Below are 10,097 nucleotides of genomic sequence, written 5' to 3'. Positions count from 1 at the left end.
GATGGTTGTGAGCCACCATGTGGTTGCTGGGATTTGAACTCTGGACCTTCGGAAGAGCAGTCGGGTGCTCTTACCCACTGAGCATCTCACCAGCCCTTGTTTGTTTTTTCTTTAAGCCACATTGTGTTACAGGAGACACTTCCTGCTCTAGTGCCCCCCTCCCCCATCCCCATACTTGTAAGAACTTTCCATGAAGCACCACATTTCAGGACTAAGGGGGAAACCAATGGAGGACAAACCGAAGCCCTGAAAGATGGATGGGGAGTGGGGGAGCGGTGGGAAGGGGAGGAGCTGGGGTTTATGTTTCTGAGGGTGCGGTCACCACTGCCCGGCCGGAATGAAACCTAAAATGTTGGAGGACTGGGGCGATATCTGGTACCCTCTGATACAAGATGCAAATGTCTGTTGAGTGAATGAGCACATAGTGACAGAGATCAGGAGACTCCAACAGTGCACAGGACACACTCTGAAGCGGCAAAGGTTCAGTCCCTGTTGCAAAGGGAGAAAAGGAGTCACGCTGGAGCTCAGGGCCATGAGACGAGCCAGGGATGGTCACAGCCCTGAAGTGTCTCAGGGGACAGTGGGCCTTTCTTTGTAGTGTGTCTAGAGCCCTCGTTTCTTTTTCTAGTAATGTTTTAAAAAAGTTTACACACATGGATGTGTCTGTACACAGTGTACACTGAGCCTGTAAAAGACAGAAGATGGAGCCAGGTGTGGTGGCGCACGCCTTCAATCCCAGCACTCAGGAGGCAGAGGCAGGTGGATTTCTGAGTTCAAGGCCAGCCTGGTCTACAAAGTGAGTTCCAGGACAGCCAGGGCTATACAGAGAAACCCTGTCTAGGGGTGAGGGGGGGGGGAAGACAGAAGATGGTGTGGGGTTACAGACAGTTGTGAGCCACCATGAGAGTGCTGAGACTCCAACTCCAGGTGGGCTAGAGGCACCGAGTCATCTCCTGACCACCCCAGCCCCTTGTTTCTTTTCTGTCAGCTGTTGGAGACGACTAGTGAGGACCCAGGGCCCAGACCCATTGTTTCTAGGACAACAGCTTTGCTGCAACAGTCATCACAGGACAGTAGCAGATGACCACATCCATGCTGAGTGCCCAGCCTTGTGACAAGGCATATCAGAAGGTGAACAGCCAAGCGATGAAATAGGCAGGATCTGAGGGCAGAATGTGCGCCATCACAGATAACAAGAGATAACACACACGAGGGGCAGGCTGTGGTGACGGCCTTGGAGAGCCAGCTTCTGTGAGAGAAGTCACTCAGAGAAACAGAGCCTTTAGCTGAATGTTAATGACAATGGTAATAAGGAGGTAGGGTGGATGGATGGATGGATGGATAGATGGATGGATAGTCAGACAAGTGGAGACCCGGCTTTCTGAAATAGCTGGGCCCCCACCCTCAGGGCCCTTCATCCCAGGCCCCTTGCTCAGTTTTGACAGCTTTGGAGGAAACATTTTCTCTTCATGGGGCTTGGAGTAAATCTTCAACCTACCCCGGGAACAGTGCAGGCCTAGATGCTGGTCAGCGACAGTAAGATAAGGTGTGTTCTTGTCCAGGGTTTAGAGACCACCCCTTTTGTTAAGATTTTTTTTTTAAACAGCTTATCTTTCTAGAGACCTTCCCTCCATTGGCCTAGCTTCCCAGGTGCCTGGGTATCAGGGAGGCCCAACCTGGTGTCTAGAGCAGCAGGGCCCAGAGCCCTAGTAGCTGCGGTGGGGGCACATCAGCTGACTTTGCCTCAGCTTGCTGAGCCTTAGGGAGAAAGGGGCAGACAGCCAGTCCCCACCCTGAGGTTACGGGATACGGAGAGCGATCTGTAGTAGACTACAGCCCCGGTGAGGGAGTCCACAAGGCACATGGTGAGCAACTACCTCTCACTTCCGCTTAAGATACCTAAGGACTCCATCTGATCTCTCCTAGAAGGTGGCTAGGTGACATTCCCTGATGGCTGTCCAAGAAGGGGGCGATCTTGTGTTCCAAGGTATGGGAGATAAGATTAGAGGGTCCCTGGCCTGAACAGACAGTTCCAGGAATCTGTCCTGGGATGGTAGGGTAAGGTCCGTGAGCACGCTCATGTTGGCTTTGGGGACAGGGTCTCACTATGTAGCCCTGTCTGACCTGGAACTTGCTATGTAGAACAGACTGGCTTTGAACTCAGAACTGCCTCTGCCTGACTGTATGCTGCTACCATGCTCTACCCCGAGTAGGTTCTTCCTATACACATCCCACCCTGTCTGCCTCCTGGGTGGCTAGCTCTCTGCCTGCTGTTTGCCAAAGGCAGAACATTCAGAAACTATGGCTGTCTCCCCTCTTCTAACCCCACACCTTAGTCATATCACCTGTCTTGGCCCTCCTCCTCTTTAAGATTCAGCACACTGTCACCAAGCTGCTGAGCTGACAGACACACAGCCCCACGGTTAGAGGGTCACACATGGGGGGTCACAGGGCACACAGAAACCAGGGGCTGTAGCCAGCAGAAAGCACTGATGTCTTTGTTCAGCACCGTGGTCGGGGCAGTGGCCCAGGAGGCAGAGCTGGGGTGATTTCACCTGACACAAGTTTCCGAGGGAAGGAGGCCAGCCTGTCATTCCATCCCACGGGTCCAAAGATCAGAATAAGAGGTGTGAGGATCCCATTTCCTCAGGCTCCGAGCTGGGAGGACAGGAGGGCTTGGGGCCTGGCCCTTGGTCCCCACTGGCTGTGTGCTGACTTGCAAACATGGTATATGGACAGACTTGGTGTCATGCCAAGGACAGGCATGGGGTTGGTTTGCTGTGGAGATAAGCAGAGCTGAGCAAGGAAAATGGGGGTGGGGGTGGGGAAGCACCTTCAGGAGAGAAGCTGAGGAGGCAGAACCATACACCACAAAGTACAGTTATAAAGGAGGGGCATTCCGACCACCACCCAGGCAGCCGCCCGCAGGAAGGCCCAGGCAGGTAGTGAGAGCCATGGTGGCTGTGTGAACACTGGGCACAGCACACGAAGGGTCTGGACTGTGGGCTCAATGCATGATAGCTGAGACAGGGAAGTTAAGCTGGCCTGAGTAGGGTCTCCCAAGCTCACCCTCCAGGGCTTCTGCTTTCCCCGCCCAAGCCACTAGCTGTCTGGACATCTGGAACATCTCACAAGCAGCCAGATTGTAGAAAAAATACCTTTTTATTAATTATTAGGAATAAATCATTCATTTAATGCAGGTGTGTATGAGGGGAGCTAAGTGCTTCCACGTAGATGAGGGAAACGTGCAGGAGGACTGTTGGCCAGAGGGGATGTCCCCACTAGCCAGACTATAAACAGCAACATGAAGAGAGTCACAAAAGTATCCCCTCGTGTCTCCTCCTATCTTGTCCTTCCAGAAGAGTCTACATGTGGTCCTAGAGGTGCCAGGGCATCTGGAAGTGCTGGGCTGGGAGTGGAGTGCAGTGTGTGGCCTCAAAGTTGTGTAGATGCTTCCGGGCCTGAGAAAGGCAGGGCAGGTCAGAGCAGGGCAGCTTCCTCTCAGAAGCCATGCATCCACCCACTCTAGGATCCCTGCCTGAGCTCTGTATGAGCCCCGCTGTGCAGGCAGCCCCTGCCCCTGCCCTGCCCCTCACCCAGCTCCTGAGCTCACCAGGAACAGTGCCAGCTGCCTCCGTCCATCTGCACTCATGTCCTCCCCTGCACACGGGAGAAGAGGCCCTCAAATCCCTGCCTGGGACGTCCTTCCCCTCCTCCCAGCCCTCCACGCTCAGCCCATCCTTACCCACACTCCAGGGGAAATCAGGCCCATGCTCTGCCTGGTAGGAGCGAAGCACAGACACACACCAGTCCTCCTCCACCTCCCCGCGACTGTAAATGGAGGCTGGTGGGAACAGAGGAGTGTCCTCAGCAAGCTCTCCTTGCCAGGCCCCTGCCCACCAGCCTCTAGAGACCTCACCTTCCTCTAGCTGGGAGGAGGCCTCCAGCCACTGCCTCACAGCTCTCAGCCCCTCCTCCACCATCACTCGAGGGTACCTTGGGAGGAGCACAGGGCGGGACAGAATGGAACCAGTTCACGCCTCAGCCCCCACCTCATCCTTCCCCCTCACTGGTGTGAGCATTGAGGTGTGTCTTCCCACAGAGCTCACCGGAACTGCAGGAGCTTCAGCAGGAGGTCATTGCCTCTGTTGGACATGATGTCCTCAGGGACCCTGGGGGCGACAAGAGTTAACCCTGGTTGGGAAGCTGTGTCCATGGTGACAAAGGTGGGAGAGAAGGCAGAGCCCAGGCACTCACGTGGTGGTGATGATCTCGTCCTTGGTTCTCCGGACCAGCAGCACGGGGCCCTGGAACCTTCAGAACAGAGCAGCAGGGAGGGAGAGCTCAGAGAGCCAGGCCACAGCTGAGGCAGGAGTAACAGATTTAAGGGCACGGGCTCAGTCTGGCCCTGGGAGCCAGGCTTAACCCTTCACTGCCACATCATGAGTGGGCCAATTCAGGGTCTCCTAGCCCCGGGAAGGGTTGGACCAGCTCGGGTAGTGGCCGCTTGCTGACGGGCACGGTGGCCATCCTCACCTGCACAGCTGCTCCGAGTTGTTGAGGTTGAGATGCTGCCTCACTGTCCTGGTGACCAGGGCTCCTAGAGTGGGACACCGTGAAGGATGCAGAGATGAAGAGCTTGCCTAACCTAAAGGTCCCACTGTCCACTGGGCAGGGAAGCCCTGTTTCTCGGCAATGGGGTGGCCTATCTCCACCCACACAGTGACAGCACCCAGTCAGAAGAGACCCGTGCTGCCACCCTCCCGGGAAGGACCGGCAAGGGAGCTGCACTCACGCCAGCTGTCCGGCATGACCTTCAAGGCCAGGGGCACCAAGTCATCGAAGGAGGCGTCTAGGATAACAGCACTGATGTCTGGGTAGGACATGGCTGCCCACGTGGCTAGAAGCAGAACAAGAAATAGGATTGGGTCCCTTCATGTAGGTCTTATCAACTTCCAACCTCTCTCTCTAAAAGCCTCCATCCACCCCCTCCTTGCGAGCCACCCGTGCCTGTGCCCATCTCTACTGCGCAGGGACGAGCAGGGGAGGCAGATACCAGTGAAGCCTCCAATGGACCAGGCGTAGATGACAATGTCCTGGGGCTGGAAGCCCAGGCGGTGGATGGCAAACTGAACTACCACATCCATGGCATTGGCCTCGTTCTGTGGGAATGGTACCCCCTGCAGGGAGACGGGCAGAAGCAGGAGGGGTCAGCCAGAAGACAGCTCACCTAGTGTGGACCCTTCTTGCAGCCACCCTGTAACACACAGAGATCATGTGACCCATTGTGTCCCTGACTGCCATGGGAGGAGGGGCTGCAGCTCCCCAGCACCCAGGTCACAGGCATGTGGAAGGCCCTGCAGAAATGGGCACTAGGTTCCTTCTTCCCATGGCTGAGCAGAGGAAGATGCACAGGATTCTGGAAAGGGACAGGTCTTCAGAGAGGGTCTCACCGTGCTTCCGGCAAAGCCTGGATGATTCCAGCCCAGGACAGAATAGCCAGCTGTAACACAGGGAGGAGGGAGGGAGTCAGGGAGGAGGGAGGGGGGTCATGCAACCGTGCGTTGGGGCAGGACAAGCAGCCCGGGAAGGAATGCAAGGTTAACAGGGCGGGAGTGGACATTCCCTCGCAAGGGAGAGACCTGGACCTCACCCTGATGAATGGGAGGTCAGCATGGGAGGAGACACATTCCAGTCCAAAGGATAGAGATAAGAGGTGTGAACCAGGAGCCTACCTTCTAGGGGTGTGGAGACACAGCCCACCTCATAGAATCCCGCATTCCCCTCACAGCAGATCACCTGGGGAGCAGAGAGAGGAGGGGTGGGAGAATGCTGGGACAAAGGAACTGCAGGTGCTATGCACAGGGCCTCAGGAGACTATGGAGGCTGAGTCCAAGTCACCAGCACAGAGGCCACTTTCCCTGAGATGCCACCAGGAGAGCTCTGATAGGATGGGTTTAGGACTCTCCTAGGTGTGCAGACACTTTTCTCCTCACCACCTGTGCAGTGCTTTCCCAGGCCAGTGCCGCCTTAAGGGCTGGGCTCCTCAGCTTAGGCTGCAGCACGGCTCCTCTCAGCTGTGAGAGCACCGACAATGGCCACCCTGAGATAACCCACAGGCTGGTCCTGCATGTGTCAATGCTATTTCTGTTTCCTTGAGGCAGGGTCTCACTAGGTAGTTCAGGGTGGGCTGGAACTCAGAATCTTGCCTCGGCCTCCTTCATCACCATCCCATCTACTATTTGTTGTTGTAGGACAGGGTCCTGTTTATCCTGGTCAGGCCTTGAACTCAGCCCAGGGATGACAGAGTGCACCATGCCTGGCTTTAGGTGAGCTTCCCGAACACTAGGCAACTCTCTATACCTGACTTTACTTTGGTGATGAACTGCCGTCAGGCTGCATACGCTAGCTACAGTGACATCCCCAGTCGGCTATGATAGTCTCATCTTTAAACTGTAAACTAACCCTGTAGCCAAGACCTTAAACTCTGTTTTTTGTTGTTGTTGTTTTGTTTTGCTTTATTTTGTTTTTCGAGACAGGGTTTCTCTCTATAGCCCTGGCTGTCCTGGAACTCACTTTGTAGACCAGGCTGGCCTCGAACTCAGAAATCCGCCTGCCTCTGCCTCCCNAGTGCTGGGATNAAAGGCGTGCGCCACCACGCCCGGCTTGACCTTAAACTCTGAGTGTGTGTGAATGCGCTACACTGTGTGTGTGTGTGCACACGCGCGCGTATGCGTGATCCACAGCACATGTGTAGCAGTGAGAAGGACTCCTCCCCTGTGTCCCCTTGCCTCCGACTTCAAGGCGGGGTCTTTGTTGCCTGTGGCTGTGCTGCATACGCCAGCTGGCAGGGGGTGCCCAAGGCATCTCCCGCCTCCCTCCCACAGGAGAGCTAGGACTACAGCTGGTCACCATGCCAGGCTCTACACAGGTTCTCAAGATCAGAACTCAGGTCCTCTCACTTGCATGGCCAATACTGCACCCGCTGAACCATCTCCCTGGCCCTGGCCTTGACCTTGACCTTCTGATCCTCTTCTCTCCACTCCTGGGTGCTGGGATTACAGGTACACAATCCAATTCTCAGTGTATATGGGGCAGGAGATGAACCCAGGGCTTCGTGCACGACCTGAGCTACATCCTCCCACCTACTTCCCTCTCAGAGCTTTCTGATGAAGAGGTCCTTGGGTGGAGCTGGAAAATGACATTTTTAACTGTGGTGCCACAGGAAAGGTTCTGTAGCACTGGGGATCTCAGAGTCTCTACTGCCACCTACCACCCCTTCGGCTCCCTGGCCCCTCTCACCAGCTTCTGCCCCTGGGGCTCAGCTGTCCCCCGTCGGTCCACAAACATGGTGTCTATCTCATTACCATCACAGGCGAGCAGTTTTGCGCGGCGCCCATTACACTAAGCAAGAGAGATACAAAGACCTGGTCACAAGGGGCAGGGGGCCACATCCCTCAGAAGACAGGGCCAGCAGCAGGTAGGGGGCCTCACCTCTTCCACCAGTCGGGCCTGGCCCTGTAGCAGCACAGGCATGAGGGCCTTCTGGAGCAGGTACACGGAGCCTGGGTACAGCATCCGGCGCCCCAAGGTGTGTGCCACCAGATAGCTGTAAGGAACATGGGTTGGTGAACCCCAACCCCAGCAGGGCCCAGGGATTCATCTTGGCCCTTGCATTCAGAGCTCAGTGAGCAAGGCGAGCCTGGCATCTCCTAAGCTTTTCCATAACTATGACTGGAAAATGTCCACTTTAGGGATGGGGTCACAGCTGAGTGGCAGCGTGTTTACCTGGCACGTGTGAGCCCCTCATTTTGAGCCCCAGCATTGTAAAAACCAACCCAAACCATTTTCTACTGTGCAATACAATTAAGATCCTCCCGGACTTACAAAGGGTCGTGTCCCAAAATAACATCAGAAGGTAGAAATGACAGGCTGCAAGTGCACTTGACCCCATAACCTAAGGGACGAGAGCCCTCCTGCTGGTGGGGGCCGTGGTTCACAACCCCTGCCTGGCACCATGGAGCACACTGGCCCTCTCTAGGCTAGGCAAAGAATCCAAAACTCGAGCTATAGCAAATTAGGGACTGCTTGGATATAATTCTGAGAGTTTTATGAGATGATTTCTAGGTACAATAGATAAATACAGCTATTAAATGTCATTCTGTTAATGCATAAAAATACAACTTATAAAAAGTTTTCAAGGGTCAACAAGATGACTTGTTGGGTAAGGGCATTTGCTTCCAGGCAGGTTGGGCTATGAGCACATGGCCAAGAGAAGCTGGTCCTCAGGACACATATGGAACAGAACAAGCGGGCGAGACTCACTTGGCAAGGAATGGGGCATTTATGCGCTCATTAATAGCCTAGCCAGGTTATAATAGCTCAGAACCTGCCCAGTCGATATAAAAATGCCAGGTTTCTGTGTCTTCTATTCAGGACCAATACAGGAAAAGAGTGGGCCAAAAACAAAAACCCACCCACAAAAATACTTCTATAAAGATCTGTAGTCTGAGAGATACCAAACTGGGTGACACTCTTGTCAGGGCAGAGACCTGGCTGTCATGTTCACGGTGATAATGCCTACCACATAAGAGCTATCCAAGGAGCTCAACAGATACTAAGTGTAACTCACACAGATAGGTTAGGTGAGGTAGGCATTGCTATGGACAACAGCTTGGCCACTAGGCTGTGTTCCTGCACCACCCTGCACCCCCTGCCAGCACGGCCGCAAAAACCTGGTCTGCTTTCCCCTGGACCGATTCAGGACATCAGCAGCCAAAGCTAAGTCAGACCCCTTCCCTGGTGCTCGGTCACAGCATGGGCTGTGACACACAGGCGAGCGCTCAGCAGGGTGGGTGGTGTCTGTGAGTCTAAGGCCGGCCTGACACCATCAGCACCCACGACTGAGTTTGCTGGCAGGCTGGTAAATGGCAGCTGTGGTTGCTTGAGTAGGAATGAGCCACTCAGGGAATGGCACTATTAGGAAGTGTGGCCTTGTAGGAGGAAGTGCATCACTGTGGGGGTGGCTTTAGGTCTCCTATGCTCAAGCTGTGCCCAGTGTGGCTCTCGGTCGCCTCCTGCTGCCTGTGGATTGAGATGCAGAGCTCTCGGCTCCTTCTCCAGCACCATGCCTGCCTGCATGCTGCTGCCATGCTTCCCGCCATTGGACTAAAGCTCTGAACCTGAGAGCCTCTGAACCTGTTGTCCTGGGTCCGAGCTGCTGCTGTAGTCACGGCGTCTCTTCACAGCAATGAAACCCTAAGACACAGCCATCCCCAGTGCTGCCAGTTCATCTCAACAATCCCAGTGAGGCAGGCTAATCAGATGGAGGAACTGAGGCACGGTGGGGGCCGAGTGGGATATCAAGGAGCAGAGGGACCAGGACAATTCCACATGGCCGTGAGCACAGGACTAGAACCTGCGCAGTGGCAGCCACGGCCTTCTCCCCGCTGCGGCACCTCTGCTCCTGTTAGAGGCCGAGCGAAAGATGCTGGCAGCAGCAGGCCCACTGGCGTTCTGCCTCTCCAAGCACTCCTGAGACCTGGGCCTCGCAAAGCCGTCCCCACAGGAGACACACAAACAGCACTAGGCCCTACAAGCGACAGCTACTCTGCATTGAAGTTGACAGTCCAGAGGCCCTGGTCTGTGTCCCCTCACCCCAGCTGGCCTCCCACACCCCCGTTTCGAACCTACCTGGTGATCTGACAGGGCAGCTTCTTGACCCTGTTGAGAAACGTGTCTGCTGTTCCCCGGTGCAGAGGCTCTGGACGAAGCAGGGCCACACCCCTTCGGGAAGGGCCACCTCGGGACCCCTTCCTGAGGGGAAGGGAAACAGAGTCAGGAGCAGTAGGCCTGGGACTCCACTCGAAGGGGTAAGACGATGGCAAGGAAGGGGAAGAGCTAAGCAGCTGGGACCTCACCGGCTGCTGGGCTCCTCCCAGTGGAAGTCGACTGGCCAGCTCCTGAAGTCGAAGTTATAGTTGGCCAGCTGCCTCTGTGGACAGAGAGACAAAGGTAGGGAGGACGGAGAGCTGAGGGGAGGCCCAGCCATCCACGTCACAGGGAGACCAAGGGGAGGTCAGCACCCTCTCCTCTGA

General features: G+C 55.4%; 1 protein-coding gene across 1 annotated transcript in view; it reads right to left on the bottom strand.

Moving 5' to 3' along the window:
* Window positions 1-3,143: 3,143 nt before the first annotated feature.
* Abhd16a (abhydrolase domain containing 16A) overlaps window positions 3,144-10,097 on the bottom strand; it is a 14,155-nt gene continuing 7,201 nt past the window's right edge. The window contains exons 6-20 of the mRNA XM_021186016.1: window positions 9,921-9,994; window positions 9,694-9,816; window positions 7,495-7,609; window positions 7,303-7,404; window positions 5,736-5,799; window positions 5,454-5,503; window positions 5,057-5,180; window positions 4,796-4,900; window positions 4,537-4,600; window positions 4,258-4,314; window positions 4,110-4,172; window positions 3,920-3,996; window positions 3,746-3,844; window positions 3,614-3,660; window positions 3,144-3,461 (exon numbers count right to left, since the gene is read on the bottom strand). Coding sequence (XP_021041675.1) covers window positions 3,378-3,461; window positions 3,614-3,660; window positions 3,746-3,844; window positions 3,920-3,996; window positions 4,110-4,172; window positions 4,258-4,314; window positions 4,537-4,600; window positions 4,796-4,900; window positions 5,057-5,180; window positions 5,454-5,503; window positions 5,736-5,799; window positions 7,303-7,404; window positions 7,495-7,609; window positions 9,694-9,816; window positions 9,921-9,994 — 1,248 coding nt within the window. The 3' untranslated portion in view covers window positions 3,144-3,377. The remainder of the gene's footprint in view (window positions 3,462-3,613; window positions 3,661-3,745; window positions 3,845-3,919; window positions 3,997-4,109; window positions 4,173-4,257; window positions 4,315-4,536; window positions 4,601-4,795; window positions 4,901-5,056; window positions 5,181-5,453; window positions 5,504-5,735; window positions 5,800-7,302; window positions 7,405-7,494; window positions 7,610-9,693; window positions 9,817-9,920; window positions 9,995-10,097) is intronic.

The sequence above is a fragment of the Mus caroli genome, chromosome 17, assembly GCF_900094665.2.
Source record: "Mus caroli chromosome 17, CAROLI_EIJ_v1.1, whole genome shotgun sequence".
In the NCBI taxonomy this organism is placed as follows: domain Eukaryota; kingdom Metazoa; phylum Chordata; class Mammalia; order Rodentia; family Muridae; genus Mus; species Mus caroli.
The sequence above is the reverse complement of the archived record's forward strand: the minus strand, read 5'-3'. Positions and strand labels throughout refer to the sequence as shown.